The sequence below is a fragment of the Natrix helvetica genome (assembly GCF_964273705.1).
Source record: "Natrix helvetica genome assembly, chromosome: 2".
In the NCBI taxonomy this organism is placed as follows: domain Eukaryota; kingdom Metazoa; phylum Chordata; class Lepidosauria; order Squamata; family Natricidae; genus Natrix; species Natrix helvetica.
Genome location: NC_138552.1, coordinates 101,090,858 through 101,117,856, shown reverse-complemented (window position 1 = coordinate 101,117,856; position 26,999 = coordinate 101,090,858). Strand labels below are relative to the sequence as shown.

The 26,999-nt window shown below is 37.0% G+C and overlaps 1 protein-coding gene across 1 annotated transcript in view; it reads left to right on the top strand.

Annotated features, from left to right (window-relative positions):
- Window positions 1-26,999, top strand: part of DNAH6 (dynein axonemal heavy chain 6) — a 206,828-nt gene that overhangs the window by 31,690 nt on the left and 148,139 nt on the right. Inside the window, exons 16-32 of the mRNA XM_081944223.1 lie at window positions 1,043-1,171; window positions 3,103-3,216; window positions 4,107-4,250; window positions 5,920-6,132; window positions 7,212-7,304; window positions 8,837-8,956; window positions 14,070-14,250; window positions 14,767-14,863; window positions 16,003-16,198; window positions 16,830-16,994; window positions 17,391-17,504; window positions 17,907-18,032; window positions 18,114-18,269; window positions 19,013-19,174; window positions 22,350-22,487; window positions 24,284-24,451; window positions 25,464-25,612. Of these exons, the coding sequence (XP_081800349.1) occupies window positions 1,043-1,171; window positions 3,103-3,216; window positions 4,107-4,250; window positions 5,920-6,132; window positions 7,212-7,304; window positions 8,837-8,956; window positions 14,070-14,250; window positions 14,767-14,863; window positions 16,003-16,198; window positions 16,830-16,994; window positions 17,391-17,504; window positions 17,907-18,032; window positions 18,114-18,269; window positions 19,013-19,174; window positions 22,350-22,487; window positions 24,284-24,451; window positions 25,464-25,612 (2,465 nt within the window). The remainder of the gene's footprint in view (window positions 1-1,042; window positions 1,172-3,102; window positions 3,217-4,106; window positions 4,251-5,919; window positions 6,133-7,211; window positions 7,305-8,836; window positions 8,957-14,069; window positions 14,251-14,766; window positions 14,864-16,002; window positions 16,199-16,829; window positions 16,995-17,390; window positions 17,505-17,906; window positions 18,033-18,113; window positions 18,270-19,012; window positions 19,175-22,349; window positions 22,488-24,283; window positions 24,452-25,463; window positions 25,613-26,999) is intronic.

The window sequence follows — 26,999 nt, the reverse complement described above, 5'->3', positions numbered from 1 at the left end:
ATAATTGAAAAAGGTGGGTCTTGAGTTTTGAACGGAAGGAGCGGAGATCGGAGGTAATCCTAATGTCGAGGGGGAGGTCATTCCAAAGGGCTGGGCCCATCACAGAGAAGGCCCTACTCCTGGGTGTCGCCCTCTGGCATTGTTTAGTGGACGGCACCCGGAGAAGTCCCTCTCTGTGAGAGCGGATTGGTCGTAGGGATGTATGGGGCAGGATGCGATCCCGCAGGTAGCTAGGTCCTCTGCCATGGAGCGCTTTGAAGATGGTAATCTTAACCTTGAAACGCACCCGATAGACCACAGGAAGCCAATGCAGCTCGCGCAGGAGAGGTGTTACATGGGAGTATCTAGTACTCCCCATAATCACCCGCGCGGCCGCATTCTGGACCAACTGTAGTCTTCAAGTGCATCTCAAGGGAAGCCCCATGTAGAGAGCATTGCAGTAGTCTAGGCGGGACGTCACCAGCGCATGGGTGACTGTGCGTAAGGCATCCCGGTCCAATAGGGGGCGCAATTGGCGCACCAGGAAATATGGCAAGCTTTGATTTTACTCAGCAAAATCTATTTTAATGGCATGCGTACATTAAAAGTGATAGAAAAACCTTTACAGCCCCACTTTTAATAGATAGAACTGGATAGAATTTCAAGGCTAAACTGTATACTTCACCCTCTAACTGCTTCTTGGAAAATCAGGGCCATGAACAAAAGACTTCTCAGTTCTGCCTTTCCCGTGTAAGCAGGTGATAGAGTTGTCAAGAACATTTATATGTATTCCTGCTCAACTGAGCTGCTCTTTTACCAGATATTGAAACAAATACTTGCCTAGCTCTTTTTTCAGTTGATAACAGGGGAAAATTGATCAGTGCTATTTGGTGCTTTTTGTAGCAAGAATTAAATCAAGCAGAAAAAAATTAATTGCATTTACTGCACGCTGAATGGAATCTGTGTCCTCACTGAATTTAATTTTACGGTAGGTGTATAACTTTTATATTATCCTTAATGATAGCTGGTTATAAAATGATGTTTGATATTTTTTTTTTAATAGGATCCTCAGATTTTGGACGCAGAAGCTGATCAAGAGAAAGTGAAAGTAGTTCTAAGCGAGTTGCAGAACATTCTTGATGAAATACAAAAGCGGGCATTCCAGTATAAATCCTATCAGAAAAATTTCAAGGTAATTTGTCCACAATTCCATTTTGCTTCGTAGATGGATGTTTAAATTATGATTTGCAAAATGAAACAAGTCCTATGATGTATGAGATGGTGTGCTATATTAATGGTAGTCCTGGCCTGCAGTAGGAGGGCCAGGTTTAAATTCCCACTCTGTGATAGAATATTGAATGCCTTGAGCCTAACAAATTTCATGGGGCATAACGATAAAATCAGAGTTAGGAAAGAGTGCTTGAATTCCTAATAACTCCTTATTTAGTTGATTTAATGAGACTATTATTCTAATTCTGCATATTCCAGAATGGTTCTATTGAAACAATAGTAAATGATTTGTTGATTCTGACTATCATTCAGCCCCACTGGTTCTTATGATACAGTGCTGAACAGAATACAATACAATTATAAGGTACTATCCAAGGTGTCTCTCTATCTCTCCCCCCCTCCCCCCTCCATCTCTGTCTCTGTCTCATAATAATATTTCTTTATTAGGGATTCAGGAGTGTTTTCATTTCTTTTTGCATTCTATTCAGCACTTACATTTCTGGGTCATGTGAAAGCATTGAATTAACCAAACAAATAATTATTTACACACAATAAATGTGTAATAAATAAGGCTACAGGAGAAAAATACAGGAATAGCTTTGATAACTGAATGCAGTTCCTAAATGTGTAGTGAATAAATATTTGTGGTTAATTAAAAATATTCGTTTATAATTCACAGCAGCGTATGGAACCACCACAGTCCCAGGCTAACCAATCTGCTTTAAATTGCATCTTAACTAATTCAATCATGTGCAAAAAGTTTTTTTTTATCATCCATCTCATGAAATTATGAAATCAATCATATATCTTTCTTTAGAATACAGTACATTGTTTTACAATTCATAGTATTGTAAGTGTTCATAGCCTGAACTGTGAAATGGATGGCAAATAAATTGGATAAATTAAATAAATAGTTTTACAATACATTGTTGTATTGTGGCCATGACAAATTTCCTTTTTTTCAATCTTTTCCCTGTCTAACTATTATTACACCAAAAGCAATTACCGTATGTCCCTGCTACTGTTGACAATGTTGCAAGAAAATCTGTTTGGAAATGCCAGCTTATCTTTTTAATGACTGCTTTGTTTTTAATGCAGAAGTTAGTGTTCTTATAGGTTGCAGTTAGAGTTTGTATGAGATGTCTACAAGTAATCTTGCCTACAGAAAAGGAAAAGCAATGAAAAAATAAATACAAGTTAAAGAAGGCAGATAAATGCCAAAATTTATGTTGATATATGCTTTACACACCAGTGTTACCACTGTTTTAGTTACAAATAGAAAGATTACAACAACAGTGACTGCAGTTTTCAGTCATGGAAGTAAAATGAAATGTTACCTCTTCTGTGATCTTGGTATGCAAAACAAGTGAAGGAGGAGGTTGTTTCAATTTCCACTTGAAAACCATTTCAAGTTTTACCTTGTCAAAATGTAGGCAATGCCGAATGTTTCTATACAGTATTTCAAGTAGAGCTGTTTCCTAAGCACTAAACAAATTATGCTTCAGGTTTTTTTGCACATTCTTATTCTGAGGCATGGTTTAATAATACAGAGCTGCAATGATCTAACAAAGCCTTACTATAGTCGCACATTCTTCTCTCTTTCCTTTGCTTTCTGACTAGGACTTCGTTACCATTTAATTTTATCTTCTGAGAATGTTGCCTTATTTAAAAAAAAACACAAGCCAGAGATCATGGTTTACTTTGTTAAATAATGCTATTTTATAGCAAATAATCATAGAAATATTAGCTTTATATATTGAGTATTTGAAATGGATTGATCTTTTCTCTTCCAATTTATCGGTATTTAGTATTGTAGATTTTTTAAAAATATGTACCATATTTTGCAACATATGGGCTTCAAGTAATTCAGTTATTTCACTTGTTTCTTGAAAGGTGGATATAACAAAATTTGATACCTTGGAGGAAGTTTGTGCAGAGTTGAAGTTGAAACAACTGTTGTGGGACTCTCTTTCTGAATGGACAGTACTTGAAGACGATTGGATGGAGGTAAATTAAGTATATTGGAATTTAATGTTATCCATCTAAATGTAATGATTTAACAATCTGTAAAATTTTAAAAGGAGACAAATATGTTGTGGGCCAAATTAAAGTAAACTATCTTTTTAAATTTGGGTTCCCTGGCTTTTAAGTTAATTTGGTCTGAAAGAGAACAACTAAAAAAAAAAAAGATAAAGTATTCATGTGCCAAGCCATAAAGACCTTTATAAGATAAAAACAGCACTTTAAATTGTATTTTGAAACCAAATAGCAACTAATGCACAGCCTGCAAAATCTAGATTATATATAGCTAACAGTAGCCAGAAAGTACATAAGGTGCTGTTGTTTTGGACCAGCTGTATTATATGAGGTTTTTTAAGGCAGCCCCAAGTAGCCTTTTTTGGTTTCCTAACTTTTTAGGCTTCCTAACTTTTTAAAGGAATTCTGAATAAATTACAATTGTATTGAAACATGAAAACAAAAGAATGAAAAACAAAGTATCACAAATATCTAGGACCAAAGTACAAAATAATAAAATAACAACAGAAAACAAAGCAGAATACCAAAGGCCAACCACTGTACAGTTCATTTTTAAAAAAACCCTCTTATTCTGAATGGGTTCATCTCACATTCATACTCCAGGAAGGGCCAGGTTTCCATGGAGAAATATCGTTGTATGGGATAAACTTCTTTCAAAAAAGAAATACATACTAATTTAATGACTCTAATTTTCAGGTTTATTTTTAAATAAATATCCTACTGACTTCAATGAAGCTAAAAAAAAATTCTTATATCTATATTAGATTTGGTTTTTGTACATTATTTTAAAGTAAATTTCTTATAACACATATACTAAGGAAGTTTCTAACTCATACCTTTTTACTTACATGTTTTTGTAGTCAAAATTTGAAAGCTTGGATCCAGAATTATTGAATGGTCAAGTTTCCAAATATGCTAAATTTGTGAATCAGCTGGAAAAAGGCTTGCCACCTAATAATGTTGTCCCACAACTCAAGGAGAAGGTGGAGAAAATGAAAGAAAAGGTACAAATGGTCATTTGTAAATGTAATATAAAGAAACACTTTCAAAGGAAAAAAAAGTGAGACAGGCAATGAATTAGGAAAGTTTCTAAAAGGAAATAAAATTATACAAGAATATTCATGTCAGATTCATGTTTACAGTGTTACATTCAGAGTTAAAGAGACAAGGCATGGATGAGTAAGGAGCTTTCAGAGTAAATAGTGAAGCAAGATCAAATGTGAATAAATCAAGAAATGAGTAGAAAAAATAATAAACATTACATACATTTTGGGTTAAACTGCTGGCCATAATTTTACTTTTAGGTGAGATTCATAGCTTAATAGCTAGTTAACAGAATTCTATTGTAGCATGGTAAAGTTGCTAGTAGGATGTGATCTAGAGCACATTCCGATATCTAACTCTAAAATTCTTGGTCTCCATTAATCACATAACATAAAGATCTGCAAAGAGATTAGTCATTTTAGTCTTTTTCAGCAATACAAACCAAAATATCTTTTGAAATATTCAAGACTATATTGTATTTTATACTAGCTTCAAATATCTCATCTTTCTTCATTGGATAGAATGAAGACCTCAAAGAGATTATTTTTTTATGTACCATATTTATAATTGTTGTCTAGGGGAAACCAAATGGGAGAAAGTGGGAAAAAGCAGAAGAAATTCATTACGCTGGAATCAACATTCTACCATCTGGAAACTCAGCACCTTCTGTAATCCATGTATAGATTTATTTTCTATGAGAAACGATTCTGGCCATGCCAACTCATTTTTCATACCTGCACATGGGGTTCAGAATTTAATTTCTGAAATCTGGATATTGCAGCTTTTGCAATCAATGTCTTCTATTGTCCCATTCCAGAGTTGTGCATCGGCTTCATATAAATGGTGCTGCCACATCTTACTGTTTGCTAATATGTCACTTGGAACGTTTTTTTCTTTCTCTTCTTTGAACACTGCTCATGAGGACTTAGTAAGTTTAGTACCATGACAGTATAATTGCAGCCATTCAGAAAACTTCCTGTGTGCAGTGCAGTGCAGTGGTATTTTGGACATGTAACTACCCTGTTTACAGATTGCCTATGCAGTTTTAACAAATACTCTTCCCTTAGCCACTATCCTACATAAAGTATCCTATAAGAAGAGATTTTATTTTTATAGCACCTGCATTATGTGGACAAATACATGGTTGATCATGCAGGAGATGGAATGAAAAACATAAGTAAGGAGTATTATTATTTTCTATTTGAGGAGTGAGATAAAGAGATTTTTTGTTAGCTCATGGCCCATGGAGGGTCAGATACACTAAAGGTGCGCCTCTGGACCAGCATAAAGGACATTTTATATTGACCAAATTGGAAGAATAAGGATAAATAGTGTTTCGCATGATTAGCAAACTATGTCACCACAGAAATTCAAAAAACATAGCCTATAATAATACAGACATCACTGTTGGTATAGAAGAAAAAGATAGAGCAATCCAATAAAATCTTATTATATTTAAATATGTATTTAAAATATTGGAAAGTTATGGGCTAGTCATCTCTTAAGATTGGATGGAACACATCATAATTTATTATTATGTTGTAACAGCCTGTAAATTAATCCGATTATTCATTGAAACAGGAAAATGGTGTGAATTGAGCTGTATTGATATACTTTTCATTCTTTCAGCTTCCAGTTATCACAGATCTTAGAAATCCTTTTTTGAAACCCAGACACTGGGTAATTCTGGAACAAATAGTTGGTGCACCATTAATAGATGTGGAAAATCCATTAACCTTGGAGCGACTTACTCAGATCAACGCTTTTGAATATACTCAGGAAATTCAGGATGTTTCTGGACAAGCTTCAGGAGAAGCTTCTTTGGAGATTATTCTCAAAAAGGTACATTTTAATACAATTTTAAAAACATTAATCTTGGACTGAAATACATTGTATTGATTGGTTATACTGAAGCTTCAATAATATATTTATTGAACTCACTTGGAGTTTAACAATCTCTAATACGACATAGGGAAGTGCACAGCATTCTTTCAAGTAAATGTTGAATAGTTCACTGCTTGAATTACAGTAGAGAAACTTCATGAATAAGGGAATCAGAAAAGGAATAGACGTAATAGTTGCCATGATGCCAATGCGGGTAGCTGAAGTTTTATGATACAGTGTTGCAAACTGGGTTTTGCTAAATAGTAATTTAGCAAGCATTTTTGTTTGTTTGTTTTACTTTTTACAGGCAAAATTGAAAGTGATTTTAAGCTCTTCTTCCGTCTTCCCTTTCCATCTCCTCCTATGTATGCGGGTGACCTATTCATTTAACGACAATTTGAAGTTACACAGGCACTGAAAAAAATGACTTACAACCTGCCCTTACAATTTTTTGCAGTGTCTTGTGGCCACATGATTAAAATGTGGGCGCTTGGCAACTGGCATGTATTTATGATGATTGCAATGTCCTGGGGTCACATATCTCTATTTGCAACGCTCCCAGCCAACTAGCAAAGTCAATGGGAGAAGCCAGATTCACTTAATAACTATGTGATTCAGTTAACAATTGAGGTGACTCACTGAACAACCAGGTTGCAAAACAGGTTGTAAAATCAAGTGTAACTCACTGAACAACCACTTTGTGGTGCAACTGATGTTCTGGTCTCAATTGTGATCATAAGTCAAGGGCTACCTGTGTATTTGTTTGTTCAGCAGCTTAACTTTATCAACGTATGATTATCCATTTTACCAACAAACAAACCTGTGATGGAGAAGCCTGTGGTTGCCCTTCTTTATTCCTTTTAGCAGGTTCACTGATAATCCCAGGCAGCTGTGTATAAATTGTGTAAACAAATCATAAATGGAGGCATTCATATTGTTAGCTGTACATGCTGTTCGTTTGCTGATAAGCTTATGTGGTATGAATGCATCTAGTTGGTCAAAATTATACTCAGAATTGCATTATATTTTTCTTCCAGGTGGAAGATGCCTGGAAAACAACAGAATTCGTTGTAATTCCTCATCGTGATTCAAAAGATGTTTTCATCCTTGGTGGCACAGATGACATTCAGGTTAGAAACTATTTTTGTCTAAATGAGCTTTTAAAGCAAAGTGTCTCTATTTATTCTGTCCAGATTGCGAAATCTGGCAAAAACTCATAAGATATTCAATCGAGACAGCAGGCTACTATGTTTTCCCACTGGATTGTTCCCTTGCCCCTGTGCCCTGTCATTCCCTACCTTTCGGTTCTAGGAAAACAACCTACTGCAGTCCACATACGTGCATAGAGATCAACCAACTTTAAAATAAAAATTCCTTTTTGTTGGCCTATTGGTCGCTTATATAGTTACCATTTGTATTTTATTGGTCAAGCATACCAAGCCTCAGTGAGAAAACATATAATTCTTTTGGTATTTACAATTTGTTCTGTCCTGCTCACATATACACACACCAAGGGGATTTGAAGTCTTTACTGAGGCTTTGAAAGCCCCTAACATTACTCCCCAGGGCTCCCTCACACAAAACAAATACAATTCCCAATGAGTCCAAACCCCAGGCAATATCAAGTCCAACGACAAAGAACAAGTCTGTCAATCTGCACGATAGGTCTGAAGTCCAGACACAAGTTCACAGTCCGAGCACAGTACATAAAGTTAAAGCCCAAGTCCTAAATCCAAAATACAAGGTCTAAAGTCATGAGGTCAGCAAAAAAGGCACAGGTCCAGAATCATGGAAACAGAAGTCATAAAGTTGGAGAACATGCACAGCAGGAAACAGATGGATTGTCTCCAACATTGCTTTCGTCCATAGGCTAAGTAGCTGCCAGTCAGTGCAGATCATTAGGAGGGATGAGGCTACTTCCTCGCGAGTAGACTCGTCAATCTCCATTGTGTGTTCTCTGTTTGGCCCTGTACACCCTGGATCTGATGGAGGATTTCTCCTCATACCTGCTAACTGACTGCAGCTGCATCCCTTCTCTGACCCATACTTCTGGCTGGTCATCCAAGCTTCCTGGCTGCAGATGTGTCTCTTCTTTCTCATTTTCAGCCAGGCATTCCTCCAGCCACTCCTCCAACAGCTCTTATGAGTTTCCTGGCGTCTCCTCCTCCTCTTGCCCATCCTCCCAGGCACGGAATTCCCTGTTTCTTCCTCACCTTCCTCCACACCCCATTCCCGAAGTCCCCAGAACCGACTCTTCCTTATCGGCCAAGGCAACATCCGGGAAAGCCATTATACAATGCAATGCTAACTGTCTGAAACTTATCTACTGTACAGGGTGAACAAGGATGTAGACAAATCCATTTTCAAAGCTATTTTTGTTCAGTTAGTGTTCAACCAATAATAGATACAGGTAGTCCTCATATTAAGTCCTCCACTGAGCCCAGGATAACAGTCGTAAGTTGGAGTGGGGGAGGACCACACAGGCCTAGACCCACACTGCAGGTAAATATTGATAAATATAACCCATACAAAGTTATTTGGGAGTCTTCTATAATTCTTAAAAGTGGGAGGGGGGGTCCTGAGACAAGACATACTGAACTATCATGTATCACTGGAAGTTCACTTAATAGAAATGAGTATGTTGTTTTACTTTTTCTTTAAGGTCATTCTAGATGATAGTACTATTAATGTAGCAACGATTGCCTCTTCACGGTACGTAGGCCCTCTCAAGCCACGAGTTGATGAATGGCAGAAGCAGCTCTCTTTATTCAATCAGACATTGGTGCGTACTGCATTGTTAAATAATTTCTTCTACATTTTGAAGTTTATCTTAAAAGAAAGACATCATGTTGACAATGTTATTTAATGCACGCTTAGTTCATTTTGGGCACAGTTCACTTGGCAGCATTTTAGCTAATCTCAAAAAACCTAAATTCAATCAGACAAATTAGTAATTTGAATGGGAGGTCTCCAGAAAGTGAAAGGCTGTAACCTCATTTATAACTAGAAGAAGGCAACTGTAAAATATTTCTGGTTGTGGCCAAAAAAAGCCTGGTAATGTCACCAGGAGTCAAGCTTAACTTGAGGGAAACTTTACTTTATTGTGTAAGAATCCTTTAGAATGTTAATATTTAAGAGCTCACATAGATCATAATTAAAATATTCAACTCGATTCAAAGAGATCTAGGTTCAGGTCCTCTCTTAGCTATGATATGACATTGGAGCAGTCACTATCTCTCAACCCACTCTTGTTATGGGGAAAACACTGAATGTACTGTCTTGAGCTCTTGAAGAATCTAACAAATAAATTGACTTGTCAGTCAAGTGGCATTGATTCTTCTTTATTAAAGGCTTGAAGAGATGAAAACAAAAATTTTGGCTCTAATTTCAGAGAATATTAAATAATTTCACTATAAAAGGATTTTGAAAGGGGTTTTCTCCATTATTTCTGCTGAAATAGATTAGGGGCAATTTTGCTTGAGAATCAGTATCCACACTCGTAGATTTGTGGAGGGAAAGCACCCCAGTTATACCTGTAAAGTGTGCCCTGTGTAATTTTTATTACACACAAATAGAAAAGAGCATTTCCAAAGGTTGTGAATATTGTTTTTCTTTTTTTTTAATTAAAAGTTTTTTTTATTTTAAATTTTCAAAACAAACACAACACAAAGAATCCTCCTCCTTTACATACTGTAGAAAGTGTATCAGTTGGTTACAAAAAGCTTTCGTGCCTCTCTTCCACTGTCGTCACAAAATTAGTATTAAGTATTTTAAATCAGATATTTTTATACATATTACCATCATTACACCTCCATTTTCATTTGACTATAATTGTTTAAACGTTCTACATCATAAAATGTACCAAGATTTAAAACCTGACCATATACTGGCATTTCATTTATTATTTCTAATATCCTCCAATAACACTATATCCTTATGGCCTATTCTGACTAAACGTCAATAACATTTAGTAACAAAAATGTCTAATCCTCTTTTCCAAATCACTGCTTACAATTTACATCCAATTTCCTTATGTTGTTCGCGCGCGCACACACACACACACACACACACACGTATGTGTGTTGTATTTGTGCAGATAAATAAATAAAGGACAAATTTATTTGCACAAATGCAACACAAATGTAACAAAGGCAACATTAAAAATATGGTTTTCTGCCTGGATGGTCTCCTGGAGTGAGCCGAAAGACAGAAAAGGGAAGCAGTGTGTTCCCTCCCATATTTGGGCATACCAGGGGTTGTGACACAATATATATCTATATTTACATCTATATCTATCTGTTCCGACCCCACTCTTCCCCCGCCAACACAGACACACTCCGAGCCAAAGATACTTCACGATGGTTTATTGTACAGACAGAGAGATCCTTGGCAGCAATCCAACACAACTAGACCTTCAGAACCCTCCGGCACTGATACGCAATAGCAGCTATCCAGCCTGCCACGCTTACAAGACTGTACTTCCACAATAGTTCCTGCGTTGACTTCTGGAAAAAGGCGTGTTCACAAGAAGTCCTTTTATAGTCTGGAGAGGAGTCTAATTATCAGCAGCTGAGAGCAATTACCTCCGGTAACTGCGCAATTGCTCCTGACGCCGCTTAGCGCGCCGGTAACGAGCATTCAATAACTCACTGCTGATGTCTACCTTGCTGTCCCGTGACTCCTCCCCACTGCTCCAAGGCATGACATCAGGAGGACCCTCCCTTTGGCTTTCACCACTGCTCCATGCCTCAGGCGCCTCCTGGTGGCCAACCAGCCTCTCTGATCCCTGCTCAGAGTCAGAACCCTGCCCAGGGTCCTCCACATCCTCCAGAGCCGACTCATAGGGACCCACGCTGTCGGAGTCTGGTGGCAGTTCCAACGGCTCCTGCTGGGCCATAACATCTATCTATCATCTATCTGTCTATCTGTCTATCTGTCTGTCTGTCTGTCTGTCTGTCTGTCTGTCTATATGTATATACTGTATATACTGTGTATGTATATATATATATATATATATATATATATTATATATATATATATATATATATATATATACATACACACACACACACACACACACACACACACACACACACACACACATATATATATATATATATATATATATATATATATATATATATATATGCTGGTTTTGTTGTATTCGGGTTTTTTCCCGTGTAAGGTTGAGATTGTCTTTGCAACGTTTCGGCAGGATCACACCTGCCATCTTCAAGCTGTGGGCTTAAAATTTTAAGCCCACAGCTTGAAGATGGCAGGTGTGATCCTGCCGAAACGTTGCAAAGACAATCTCAACCTTACACGGGAAAAGACCCGAATACAACAAAACCAGCATACCTACACCCGTGAAAATCTACGAAATATATATATATATATATATATATATATATATATATATATATATATATATATATATATATATATATATATATATATGTATATATATATATATATATATATATATATATATATATATATATATATATATATATATGTATGTATTTATGTTACAACCCCTGGTATGACTTAGTGGTTAAGACTCCTGCCTAAGATATATACAGCCCGGGTTCTAATCCCAGTAAGGGTATGGCTAGCTGATGAGAGCTAATTAGCTCGAAATAGATCTATCCTAGTCTCCCTTTATTTATTTATCAGTACAATTACAACACATATATATGTATATATATATATATATATATATATATATATATATATATATATATATATATATATATATATATATATATATATATATATATATATATATATATATATATATATATATATATATATATCCCTCCTTCATTTAACTCTATCCATTATCATAGCATTTTCCCCCCTAATAATCAAAACTTAGCTAAATTCAACTTAGTTCTTTTTTATTAACCTTTATATATAACCAAATAATTTCTAATCTTCCTTTCATAGGTACCATTCAATATTTATATCCAATTACTACTTGTCATACCAATGCATATGTATACATTATTATCATTATCAGTTGTTTATTTAGCCATATCTATTGTCATTAAATTTCACTAAATTTAACTAGTTTTAGATTATACACTTTCATCTATCAACCTGTATCTTTCCAGTAGCAAAACAATCTCATGTCTTCTGCCATTTGTGGTGTCAATCCTCTAATCATCTCCTTAATCAAATTTGCATGGACTCCTCTTTGCAACTCATTGCTTATTGAGTCTCTCATGTAATTTCGATGCCCTTCTTCTGTTTCTTTGATCAGCTTATCTTTGATTGTCAGTGGTGTTATCAATGATGTTGCTAATAAAATTTCTCTCTTTAAATCCATAAATTCTTTTGTTTTTTCTTCTTCTGTATCTTGCCATCTGGGGAAGAGTTCCCCTCCATTTAATTATTCTTTCCGTATTCCACTCTTTCCCTTCCCAGACACAAACCAATCACCATAGATATCAGTGGATTTGATTTCTTTGTGGTTATTTTTCTCTTCGGTTTTTAGGATTCTTAACCTCCACTTTTTCCACTTGATAAACATCTCCAACTTCTTCATCATATTTTACTGTTAGATACTCTAGAATAGATTTTCCAACTTCCTCTGTCCTCTCAAATGTGTTGGATAATTTCTGAATTTCAAACATTATCTTTTGCAAACTTAGAAAGCTTCTTTCTGCTGATGAAGTTGTGCCATAATTTCCAGCTGACAAATACTGCTGCTCTGGCTTGAAGGATTTTTACAAGGTTAAACATAAATTCACAGTAAAATCTTCTTTTCACTTTCTCTGGTTAGAGATATAGTTCAAAAGGACACCTGTGTAAACAATTCATCCTTTGGTTCTTATCATTCTCTATAAAAAAACTGTGAGACTTTGAATTGCCAAGCCAGACTGTTCAGTGAGGAAAGTGAAAGTGCTTTGTTCCCAATACACAAGCCTCCAGCCTCCGAGCAGCAGCACTAACTTTCCCTCTGTTGTTAGAATTCTCTTTGTTTCCTTCTTTTCTTTTTTCTTTTTATATTCCAAGTTAAAAAAATAAAAATCAAATTGTTGAGTAAAATAGAGGAGAAAAAGAGGAAAACACATGTAGTAATGAGGAAGGAGAATTTTAGTCTATAGGTTGCAAAAATAATAATTAAAAAAAAGATAGAAGAAGAAAACTTAATCCATTCGTTTTAAAAGGCTTGCATAAATTCCATGCATAAAAATATTATTTAAGAGCAAGATGACCAAAACCATTCAAAGCTTAATTCTGTCGTTTATTTCTTCTGTTGTCAGATTTAAATTAATTTTAAGTTTTTTGTAGGCAGACTCTTTTAAAACGGTAACAATTCCTCACCAGCTGTAAACATTTTCTTTTTCTGTTTCCTTCCATTTGGAGCCATCCCAATTTCATCAGCCTAGGGGCTGTGCTTTTATCGCCAGCTAGAAGAACTTCTGGATTGATCAGGGACTTCGCGGTGTCCCTGACATCAGCAGGACGTATTCTTCCTGTTCGCCGTCTCTGCGGGGCGGTTTAGGTCCGATTGGACCACCCAGTGATAAAAATTTCAGCAGCGATCTCAGAGCATTGAGATCGCATGTCCGTCTCGTAGCGATGTTGGCTCCTCCTTGTGAATATTGCTTTTCTGACACTTTTATCAGAGGTGATATTCAAGAGGTTCTGACCAGTTCTGGAGAACCAGTACTACCTTGGCCCCGACCCCATCTATTCTCTGCCTTCTGAGTCTCAGCTGATCAGGGGGGAATGGGGATTTTGCAGTAACCTTCCCTTGGAGTGAGGAGGGAATGGAGATTTTGCAGTATCCTTCCCCTGCCATGCCCACCAAGCCCACCCACAGAACTGGTAGTAAAAAAATTTGAATCCCACCACTGACCTTTATGCCTACATTTTTTTTCTAGGAGGAATGGCTGACATGTCAGAGGAATTGGCTCTATTTAGAAAGCATTTTCAGTGCTCCTGATATTCAAAGACAGTTGCCCGCAGAAGCCAAAATGTTCTTGCAAGTAGATAAGTCTTGGAAGGAAGTTATGAGGAAAGTGAATCGACTGCCTAATGCTCTCCGTGCTGCTACTCAGCCTGGTAATAATACAGTATGTCTAAATTACGTGCTGCTTGCATTAAACTATGTGTCCCTTCCGTTCAAAGGCAGCCACACATCTTGTTTCCTACATCTACTTAGAAATTTGTCAAATAATGTATGCACAACACCTTACATATTCTGATCTCATTTTGTATTGAAAAGTGCTTATTCCTTTATAAACCTTTGCTTGTCTTTAATGTGCTTTTACTGTTCTTTCCCTTTTCCTCTAGAATATTTTTTCAGGATTTCTGGAAAAAAACTCAGCACTACATTCAGTGAATAAAAGCATTTCGTGTATTTTAGACTCACCTCACCTGAGTAGGATCTAAAAGTTGTCCATATCACATATTAAATTAATACTTATTCTGCTTTTGTCTTATATATTTCAAAAGACAGTATCTCATAGGATAACATAGTTTAAAATATAGGTATATGCTAAGATTCATCTTCAGACAGTAGATGTTTTCATTGTACCTGTTTTCATTTTATACTTTTATCCATTATATTTCACGCAGGCCTTTTGGAGACCTTTCAGAATAATAATGCTCTTCTTGATCAGATTCAGAAATGTCTGGAGGCCTATTTGGAATCCAAGAGAGTCATTTTCCCAAGGTTAGTTAAGAATCAGTAAGAAGATAATTAAGTCATCTGTTCTGTTGCTTTATCCTTTATTAGCTGGGAATACAATCCTGGCACCGTTTACATATATTGAATCCCATTGATTTAAATGAAAAAGTTAATTTGCTTCCATTGAAAGTAATTAGGACTTAATTAGTTCAGTTTAGCTAAGTTTAGGATTATCATTGCCAGTTTCTTATTTATTTAAAATGATACTCATTGCAAACAGTGAATTTAATTAGATGCTTAAAGGACGTCTCGCACTATTCTGTACATTTAAATAAAAGTATGCACCACTGAAATATGTTATACTTTCATAAGCTAAAGTCAGGAATGCTGCCTAAACTGATCCACCCAGTTCTTTGTCATTCGTGGTCAAGTCAAGTCAAGTCAAGTCAAGTTTTATTGTCATTTCAACAATATACAGTACAGTACACAGTGAAACGAAACAACGTTTCCCTAGGACCAAGGTGCTACATCAGACAACATAGATAAAAAATAAAAAAGCAGGACACAGAGCTACATATAGCTCTAAATCTAAGAACTTAAAGAGAGAGAAAATACACAAGCTAAAAAAAATACACAAGCTAAATACACAAAAAATACACAAACTAAATACACAAGTATTTATGGTTCCAGTTTCTTTGTGTTGAGAAGTCTGATGGCTTGTGGAAAGAAACTGTTGCACAGTCTGTTTGTGCGGGCCTGAATGCTTCTGTACCTTTTTCCAGATGGCAGGAGAGTAAAAAGCGTGTATGGGGGGGGGGGGGGGTCAGCCGCAATGTTTCTGGCTTTATGAATGCAGCGTGTGGTGTATATGTCCATGACAGAGGGAGGAACAACCCCGATGATCTTCTCTGCCATCCTTACTATTCGCTGTAGGCTCTTGCGATCTGAAACGGTACAATTCCCAAACCAGGTGGTGATGCAGCTGCTCAGGATTCTCTCGATGGTCCCTCTGTAGAAGATTGTGAGAATGTGTGGTGGAAGCTGTGCCTTCCTCATTAGACATGTTAAGTCCTCCCAACTTTGGAAAGACTAATAAGTATAATTATAAAATGTATTTTATAAAACATTAAGTGGGTTTCATTTGTATTTAAATGTGCATTTTACAACTTTTAATGTTATCTCAGATTCTACTTTTTATCGAATGATGAGCTCTTGGAAATATTGGCCCAAACTCGCAATCCTCAAGCAGTTCAACCTCATTTAAGGAAATGTTTTGATTCCATTTCTAAACTGGAGTTTGCCTACATGGCACCAGCTGAGGGAGAAGAAAAAGTTCTCACAAATGATATTCTAGCAATGCTGTCCCCTGAAGGTGAAAGGGTAAGCACCTTTTTAAAAATTCTAGGAAAATTCCTATGGAAATGCTTATGCCTATGATAATTATAAATAGGATAATTCACCAAAAGTTATGTTACAAGAGCACTATAAAGAGTGGATGGATGGAGGGCTATATTTTTGTATATAAATATATACTGTATAGTGTAAGTTACCATTTAGTATCTGTTTTAGTTTTTCTCATAGGCAAGAATTGTAATTAGTCATATATCAGTGAAAGTAAATGAAACTGATTCTTCATGATACCATCTTTTTAAAATAGATTATTTTTTCTGGTAGAACCTCATGCTGGATTTGCTTTTTTTGGTACTGTGTTAGAGCAAACAGAATATTAGGTGCCTGAATATTGCTGAATCAGTTATTTTAAAAAGTCATACTTGAGATGGAGAATATTTAAAAAGAAACTAAACCCTTTGTACAAAAAACGTTTGAAATATTTTTTTCCCATTTTTGTGCTGCATGAATATGACTTACATCATTAATAATTTTTTAGTAATTCGTATTTTCTGGAGTTTTCCTGCTCCCTAGCACTAGCTGAGGGAGAAGAGTGATATGAATTCTGGGAAGAAAACATATCAGTTAACCCTCGCAGTGAATGGAAGGTTTGCCTTTTTAGGTTGGCTTGGGGAAAGGACTTAAGGCCAGAGGAAATGTTGAAGACTGGCTCGGTAAAGTTGAAGAAGCAATGTTTAGTTCCCTTAGACGACTGAGCAAAGCTGCCATTGCAGATTATCAAACTAGAGAGCGAACAGAATGGGTTATCGCTGGACATCCTTCTCAGGTAAACCACACCCTTTAATGGCTTGACGTTCGCAAGCATCTTATTGCTTAATCTTAGAAATTCAGTATATTGCTCCTTGGAAATAGTTCTTGGGATATTCCCAATTTTATGTTAGAAATCTATCAAATAAATATTCGGTGTTCCTAGGTTGGCTGTTACTAGATGTAGCTGCTTATACTGAATCAAGTTCAGAAGCATTCAGATTGGTGGTAAAGATCAGTGGGGTAATAAGCCTACTGTATTGAGATTATTGAAGAATGGTTTTGAAAGTTCAGAAGTTTGATGTGGTAGAAATATTCAGTAATGTTTAAATGATAAAATCAGAACAATGAAACTAGATATCATCTCCAGCACAAGATATGTCTGTCCGAATTCTGTTTCATTTTCTTTATATAGGTTGTGCTGACCATTTCTCAGCTCATGTGGTGTCGAGATCTCACTCAGTGTTTAGAAGGAGAGGATCAAGATCATTTAGTTGCTTTGGAAGAGTTTGAAAATGAGAATTTTGATGTGAGTATTCAGTATCTTTTATTTTTTTTAACATATTGGTGTTATTTTATGCTTTTGTAAAAATAAAATGTAGAAATATTTTAAAATCAAAATAGTTATTGTGGATGGTGCCTTTTTATATAACATATAAGTCATTCTAGTCTGAAATGCCTACTAAAAACATTTCACATATCTGAGAAGTTCTTGAATGGATTGACCATGTATATGCTGTTTCGCAGAGATCCCGGAAACAATATCAAATATGGCAATGATCTTCATTGCTAATAAAAATATTCAAGAAAGTCCCTATGATCTTTTTGGATTTAATATCATTTTCTTCCATTTAACTTATTCCTGTCCTTTCAGTGCAAGACATTATGTTAAGTAAAAACTCAGAACATTTTTGTTTCCTTCATTTCATAGAGACTAAATGCATTGGCTTCACTAGTCCGTGGCAGCCTTCCCAAAATTCACCGAAATATCATAACGGCACTGATTACTATTGACGTACATGCAAGAGACATTGTTACAGAACTTGTACACCAAAAGGTACATTAATTTTGGTTAAAGAATATGTGTAGCTTTACCATTAAAAAAAAATCTAATAAATATTTTCTATTATTTGGCAAGGTGGATTCTGTGGACAATTTTGACTGGCAAAGACAACTACGTTACTATTGGGACCTCGATTTAGATAACTGTGTGGCAAGAATGGCTTTATCACAATATACCTATGCCTATGAATACTTGGGTGCATGTCCAAGATTAGTGATAACGCCGCTCACGGTAATGTGTTGCTGTAAATTTTCTTGCCTGTAAAGTTTAAGAAAATATCTCTTGCAGATGGGTACATTATTTCAGTGGAAAGAGACTGTGGCAAGAGAGGTTTGGGAAATGAAAAAAAAAAGGCAGAGGAAACAGGAAATATAGCAGAACAACAGCAGGTTAACAGAGGGAGGCTAAAAGTGGTAGAGTGAAGGTGGATGACATTGAGAGGTGGTGATGATCACCATAGAGCTTTGAGGCTACATTTTTCCCCTAACAAGATAGATATTGCAGCTAAAAGTACCTTTGTAATAAAACTTCTTACCCCCTTTATGCTGACAAAAAAATCCACCCAGAAAGAAAAAATGCATAGAAACATTGATAAAGTAGCAGAAAAAATAAATACAATACATGTCCCATTAGATTGATTGGGGTAGCCAGATTGACATTAGTTTAAGTGTAAGGTGAAAAATAAAATTAATTGCCGTGCCCTGATTTCAGTTCTAGACAAAAAGCCCCTAGCCTACATAGCCTCAGGACTACCCCAGGGACAGATTTAGAAGTCAAGAAAAAGTTTTTTTAAGAAACCAATTGCTTTTTCTTTCCCCCAAGAGTCCAAAATTAAATCAAAGTTCCATTAATATCCTATATAATTATTGTATGACTTGATGCTGCAACCTAATTGTACAATAAGGTTACATCATATTCAGATTTCCTTACAATATTGTGCATATGTTAATTGAATATACATTAAATCTCATCAGGATCGTTGCTATCTTTGCCTGATGGGAGCCCTTCAGCTTGACCTAGGGGGAGCTCCAGCTGGACCTGCTGGTACCGGGAAAACAGAGACTACTAAAGATCTTGCAAAAGCACTTGCCATCCAGTGTGTGGTGTTCAACTGTTCAGATGGCTTAGATTACAAGGTATGGCATTCAAGTAGGCTTACAGAAACAGGAAAGTTGTTTTTTATAGTAAAGCATAATAATAATTTCTGTAAAATAATAATAATATCAAACGTGAGCCAGTCATTTTCATCCAGTGCTTAACTGATCGATCTTTGGACAGCTTAGCTGGACTAGAATAAGAAAATTGAATAAAAGAGTGGGTTTGACACTATGTAGAAAAAAAACAATAATTTTATGGAGAAGTAGACATTAATGGCCCTTGGTAAGATAGGATTTTAAAGAAATTATTTCTCATATTAATGATTCCTCTAACAGAATTGATTACAGCAAATTGGATTATTGTACAATAATTCTCTGTCTGTTGAGACCCTTTCATGATGGTCGTAGTAAGGTCAGTAGCTTTGTTTAGATGTATTGTGCCTAATCTTGGTTTATTAAATAAGCCAGAATCTGCTCCTTAAATATTCAAATACATAATGGCTTGATTCACATACATGTTTTTCTCATTGCTTAGAACAGTGATGGCGAACCTATGGCACGCGTGCCACAGGGGGCACGCAGAGCCATTTGTCAGGGCACGCGAGGCGCTGCCCTGTCAGCTGGCCAGCGCGCATGTGCACGCTGGCCAGCTGAGTTCACTGTTTTTAAAAGCCATTTTTCCCCCTCCCCAGGCTCCAGAGGCTTTATAGGAGCCTGTGGAGGGCGAAAAGAGCCCCCCCTGCCCTCCCCAACCCTCCGAGCAAACCGGAAGTCACTCCGGACAGTCCCTGAAGCCTTCAAAATGCTTAAAACGACCCTCCGAGCAAACTGGAAGTGACTTCTGGTTTGCTCGCAGGGTCGTTTTAAGCGTTCTGAAGGCTTCAGGGAAGCCTCCGGACGATCCCTGAACCATCCGGAGGGCCTCCGGGGGTGGGGGAGGCTCTATTCACCCTCCCCAGGCTCCTAGAAAGCCTCTGGAGCCTGGGGAGGGTGAAAAAGCATGTAAAATTGGGGGGGGGAGAGCACCTGTTGTGCGCGCATGTGCACTGGGGGTCGCGCATTGCATTATGGGTGCGGCACGCCCGCACACGACCCCCCTGCGCTCCCCCCACTTGTGGCACACGAGCCAAAAAAGGTTCGCCATCGCTGGCTTAGAACTTGTAAGCATTGCTTGTTCTTTTATTATTGGAAGGATGAAGAACTGATGCAAATTAGAAATAATCCTTAGTGGGCATTAGTCACTCTTGGAACTGTTTTATTGTTTCGCTTTTTTGCAATCAGTATGAAAGTTTAACCTGGTCCCTAAAGGGGTGGACAAATATTAGCATAAAGTGCGTGGAAAATGACAGCAAAGTCTCTTGGGTCACTCAGTAATTGCATCTATTGAACTGTGGGTATAGATTCTAAGAGTAACTATGCTTTTAACATCTACATATAAATATTTATGAATGAAATCATCAACAATCAGTTACAAAAAGCCTGGCCTGGTTGCTATAGAGGAGTAAAGGAGTGCTAAAGCATGGCGGGTAGAGAAGTTTGCTGCCATTAAAAAAATATGGAAAGAACCATGAAAGCATCTACACCTGCCTCTTAGTTTTATGAACTAAGTTTCAATTTTGAGTCTCTCCTTCCCATTTCTCTTAGAAGTTGGGATAAAGCCAGTGGTGATATTCAGCCGGTTCGGACTGATTCGAGTGAACCAGTGGTGGCAACCTGTGGGTGGGGCCGGGGCCGCCTCCCCCCCCCAGCTCTATGCTGTCCTATTTAGCCACGTTTTCTAAGCCGCGCACATGTGTGCAAGCCACACGTGTGAGCAAAGTGCATACACAGAAGGCACGTGCACTCACAAAGTGAGTGTATGTCCACGCATGCTCACAGTTTTGCTGCACAGCGAACCAGTGGTAAAATTATGTGAAACCCACCTCTGGATAAAGCAATGTAACCATAACCATTAAACCATTATACCACGTTTAGTTGTAATGTCCAATAGCAGCACACAAAATTGTTCATAAATCAGCTTCAAACTATAGCAATAATTATAGCACTTACTTATATACCACTTCACAGTGCTTTACAGCCCGCAGTTTATAAGAGTCAGCATATTGTCCCCAACAATCTGGGTCCTCATTTTACCCACCTCAGAAAGATGAAAGGCTGAGTCAACCTTGAGCCAATCAGGGTCAAATTGCTGGCAGTTGGCAGTCAGCAGAAGTAGCCCTAATTTACTTTGGGCTAATGAGCCAGTTAGTATCGCCTTGATTACTGTAACGCTCTCTACATGGGGCTCCCCTTGAGATGCACCCGAAGGCTCCAGCTGGTCCAGAATGCAGCCGCGCGGGTTATTATGGGGAGTACTAAGTACTCCCATGTAACACCTCTCCTGCGCGAGCTGCACTGGCTACCTGTGGCCTTTCGGGTGCGTTTCAAGGTGTTGATTGTCATCTTCAAAGCGCTCCATGGCTCGGGACCTAGTTATTTGCGGGATCGCATTCTACCCCATACATCCCTGCGACCAATCCGCTCTCACAGAGAGGGCCTCCTCCGGGTACCATCCGCTAAAAAGTGCGAGCGGGCGGTGCCTAGGAGTAGGGCCTTCTCTGTGATGGGCCCAACCCTATGGAACGACCTCCCCCCCGATATTAGAACCACCTCTGATCTCCGCTCCTTCCGCAAGAAACTCAAGACCCACCTGTTTCGAGTAGCAGGTCTGGCTTAATTACAACCATAATCGTAACTGCATTTAACATCTATTCAAACCTTCCTGGATGGCTTTTTAAATTTTTAAATTTTATATTGGGGTTTTAATGGGTTTTAAAATTGTTCTTAATATTTAATTGGTTTTGGGATTTTATAACAGACCGTGTGTGTGAGTTGTTTATGTTGCATGTCTTATGTCTTATGTCATTTTATTGTTTTGATTACGAATGGTCTGTACACCGCCCCGAGTCCCTACGGGGAGAGGGGGCGGTCTATAAATTAAATAAACTATAACTATAACTAAACTAGTATCAAACATAGGAACAAGTCAGAGTAAAGTTGAAATAGGCTTCTATTGTTTTGATGAAGTGATGCAGCGATTTAACACAGACCTCATGAAACTTGGATGTATGCATCCTTCTCAATATGCACTTTAGGAGTTGATACTTGAAACTACAACTGAGCTGAGGATAAACATTTAAGACAACATAACATCAATGTATACATATTGTTTCAGATGATGGGGCGTTTCTTCAGCGGTTTGGCACAGTCTGGAGCATGGTGTTGCTTTGATGAATTCAATAGAATTGACATTGAAGTTCTGTCTGTTATAGCCCAACAATTGATTACAATAAGGAATGCTAAAGCAGCAAAGGTACCAAATGTCCTGTTTCATGGTTTTCCCCCCCAAATGTAATAGGTACATAAGTATTAATTAGCATATTTTGGTTCTCTGTATCAAGAATGAAAGAGGGAAACATTTTTACCCCACACCTCTTCAATTTTTATATAATTTCATTAATAAGACATGATTTTCATTCTCCGAAGGATGCCGATTAATACTAGCCGTCCTGCTCTATGCAGACATTGTTGTAATTTGCTCCACAAACTTGTCGTTTTCAGTGGAGCACTAATAAGAAAAATATCAAACATTCCAGTTTTTACCCCTCCCCCCCAAAAAAAACTCCCTAAAAAATCATTGCTGATATAATCAAGAAGAACCATGGTGGCTCAGCAGCTTAAAGATGATGGATTTGCTGCCCAGAAAAGGTCGGGCCTCTATACTCCATCAGTTCTAGTCCCAGCACTACATGGAGTGAGCTCCCATCACATGCCTCAGCTTCTGCCAACCTAGCAGTTTGAAAGCATACAAAAATGCAAGTAGATAAATAAATACCATTCTAGTGGGAAGCTAACAGTGCTTTGTGCAATAGCAAGAAACCAACTGGTGGTGGACCTTCTCAAATATGAGGCAAAATTGATGGAGAAAAACCCTGGATGATGCTGACACTCCCACAGAAAATCATTAGCCATGTGTGGTGCTAGTTTGTCCCCTGCGGTGGCCCCTGGATAGCTCATAAGTGTGAAGTAAATAAACTAGCAATCCTAGGCAGCCAAAACATCTCTGTAATAACATTGTAGGCTTCCTGGCTTTTAATGTACAAATGCCATATGCTAAGAAAATAAATAATAACAAGGGAGCTATTGAGCAACATCAAGGATTCAATTGCTTGACCATTATTTTTCATTGTTCTGGTATTCTAAAAGAACACAATATGTAACATCCCAAAATACTTAGGAGAGATCTGCTGCTATGGTAATTTATTAAACTAGAGGTACCCAGTATATGTTTGTGCTTTCAGCATATTTTGAAGCAAGTACTCTTCCCAGTTATTTTACAGAATCCAATCTATATTCCACTTTTAGATGAGGTCCACATTTCAAAAATCTACTTTCCAAGCCCCCAATGCACTAAAAATTGAGACTGTTCCATTGAAAGTCAAGGCAAAGATTTGGGCTGCCATGGTTAATTTTTAATTAGAATTAAATCTGGTGCCTTTTAGGTCTGGCCTTTGGTTTTGAATGATTCCTGTCATTCTGTGTGGCGCTATCATTATAGCTAAACTCAGTTCATGTGGCTTTTCATAACTATTTCTCATGGCTTTAGGGCCTAGGCATGCTAAACCAAGTGTTAAAACGAGTTAATGAGACAGAACATCAAATAAATGTGTCTTTTGTTCCAACTTATTACTTGCTTAAACTAGCTAAATATCTTACTGCACAGTTCCTATACATAACAGATGCAATGAGCTACACTCTGTGGTGATTTATAGAAAATATAGGAGACATTAGCTATTCTTATCTGATTGGAGTGATTTTCAAACATTGCTTCCTTTGTTTTTACTTTTCAGAACAGACATTGGAATATGTATATAATGGAAAGAAATAATGCTGAACCGGATATTTTAATTTTCATATGCATTGGTTTATTTTCATGTTTATGATACTATGGTTTTATATTTTATATAAATGAATATTTTATGTTTTATTTATAATTATATTGTATTCATGAAGGTTCTGATCTATGACTAAAATAAAGAATAATGTAATTTGAATGAAAATTTAAATGTAATGGCTTTCTCTTTTTTCCCTTTTTTCCTTTTAAAAAAGGTCACTCGGTTTATGTTTGAAGGACGCGAAATCAAATTAATTATGACTTGTGCAGCTTTTATTACTATGAATCCTGGCTATGCTGGGCGAACAGAGTTACCTGACAACCTAAAAGCACTCTTCAGGCCATTTTCCATGATGGTTCCAAACTATGCTTTGATTGCAGAGGTACTTTTTCAATACCTATTATTAGGGCCAGAGGCAGCAGTTAACAATAGTAGAGCAGGTCCATCATTCAGTTGCTTATACATTTTCCACAGCCCAGCCAATCAGTCTGAACCAGGTACGGTAAATGTTTTTTCCAAACCTCCCGCTTAGAAGCAATTAAAAACGTAATTTGCAATATGTGAAGGTTGTGAAAAGGAGGCCTTTGGGCAATGAGAAGTATTTTTTGGCTAAATTGTACAAGACTAAACAACGGCTCATCCAAGGTCAAACAATCCCATCTGAATCCCTCCTGTTCCTCAGCATGAGTATTTTCACTTTGGATTCAATAGTTTTAATAATCAATTACAACTATTATTAGTATTATTAAAGCTATTTAAATTAATTAAAGGTATTTGGCGTATACTTTCTTCAACAGGCTAATAGGTTTGTAATTAGCAGCCTTTTAGTTAAAATCAAATGTAGTATCTTTCTTAACATTTTAATTAGTGTGTGTGTGTTTGTTTACTAAATAAGATGACCTAATACTCCTTCCTTCTCCTCTTCCCCACAACAGCAGCTCTATGAGCTGACTTAGGCTGAAAGAGGGCCCAAAATTACCCGGCTGATTTTCGCGCCTAAGGCAGGACTAGCTCTCACAATCTCCTGGTTTCTAGGAGAGCATCTTATTACTATTACTATTAGTCTTCTCATCGTTCCTGTCACCCATCTCCTCCCACTTATGACTGCAGGACTGTAACTTTTTTGCTTGTATTCTTAGGATTTATATTGATATCAATTGTTTCCTGATTGCTTATTTGTAACCTATGATTATCATTAAGTGTTGTACCTTATGATTCTTGACAAATGTATCTTTTTTTATATACACTGAGAGCATATGCACCAAAGACAAATTCCTTGTGTGTCCAATCACACTTGGCCAATAAAGAATTATATTACTCAGTAGAACAAATTGGTTCTCATTTAGTTATGCTTAAGATTTCTGACTTTTGTAAGAATGCATTTTATATTTCAGGTTATCCTGTATTCTGAAGGATTTGAATCAAGTAAAATACTTGCAAGGAAGATGACTCAGATGTATAAACTCTGTAGTGAACAGCTTTCCCAACAAGACCACTATGACTTTGGAATGAGAGCTGTCAAATCTGTGTTAGTCATGGCAGGGTAAAATATTAACTTATTCCTTTATTTGTTTATATCCCCGGCTTTATTATGTTTACAAATAACTCAAGGTGGTAAACATACACATCTTCCTCCTCCTCTTGTTTTCCCCACAACAACCCTGTGAGGTGGAATGGGCTGAGAGTGTGTGACTAGCCTAAAGTCATTCAGCTGGCTTTGATGGTTAAGGTGGGACTTGACTATGGTCTTCTGCTTTCTAGTCTGGTGCATTAACCAATAGGCCAAACTGGCTCTCATATGTTCTATGAAGTCCAATGTTATGAGAACTATTGTTCTAGCAATTCTGTGGAGCTCAAAGTATACAGAGGCTGATACATTCCCCTATTGTTAGGAAAAGCTTTAGATAGTAGACTTGTAGAAAATAAAATTATTTCTGGTTATGTGTAAATAATGCTTTTGGTGAACTCCACTTTAATGTATATTTTTACACTGATAAGATTAATGTTATATAGAATCTGGTATACAATAAGCAGAATTATCCATTGTTTGGGTTTTTTATGAAGGTTTAATTCATCTATTTTAGCAGTCTGTATAAGATTGTGAAAGAGAAAATGTGTAAAACACCTAGCAAAGAGAAAGGATATTGGTATGCATCCAGCACCAATCTTAGAGATTTTGTAGTTATTAGGAAAGACCTTTATAAAACTCCTATACATACATACATACATACATACATACATACATACATACATACATACATACATACATACATAAACTCCTATATACTCCTATACACTAACTAATGCAACTGACACACTAAGGTTAATATAAGCTTAAAATACTATTTTCTGTAAATATAGATCACTTGCTCGCGTTTGTGTTGAAAACACCAAGGTGAATGTGAGTTGGTGATCTAAATTTAGAGAAAACAATATTTTAAGTTTATATTAACATTAGTGTGTTGGTTGCATTAGATATACATATGTGTATATGACTTTTATAAAGGTCTTCCCTAATAACTAAAAATCCCTAAAGTTGGTACTTATCAAATATTGGTATTCATCAAAAGTGTTATTGCACAAGTTATAAAACATGTATATCTATATCTGTCTCTGTCTATCTCTGTCTCTCTGTCTCTGTGTGTGTATGTATGTTCCAGCATAACTCTGGAACACTTCGAGCAATTTCAACCAAACTTGGTACACAGATGGCTTACTATCTGGAAAAATATACTGTGGTGGTAAGACACCCCTAACACCCCCCAGGGGAGTGTTCTGTTAAGTTACAGCCTGTTGTGCCTTAAAATGGCTTCTACTGTACTGCCGTAAAATAGCTTCTACTGTACAGCGCAGTGGAGTTGCCATGGTAACGGCTTCTCTCTGGTAAGGGGGAAAATCCAACATTAGAAATTATGTTTGGTCCGGCATTT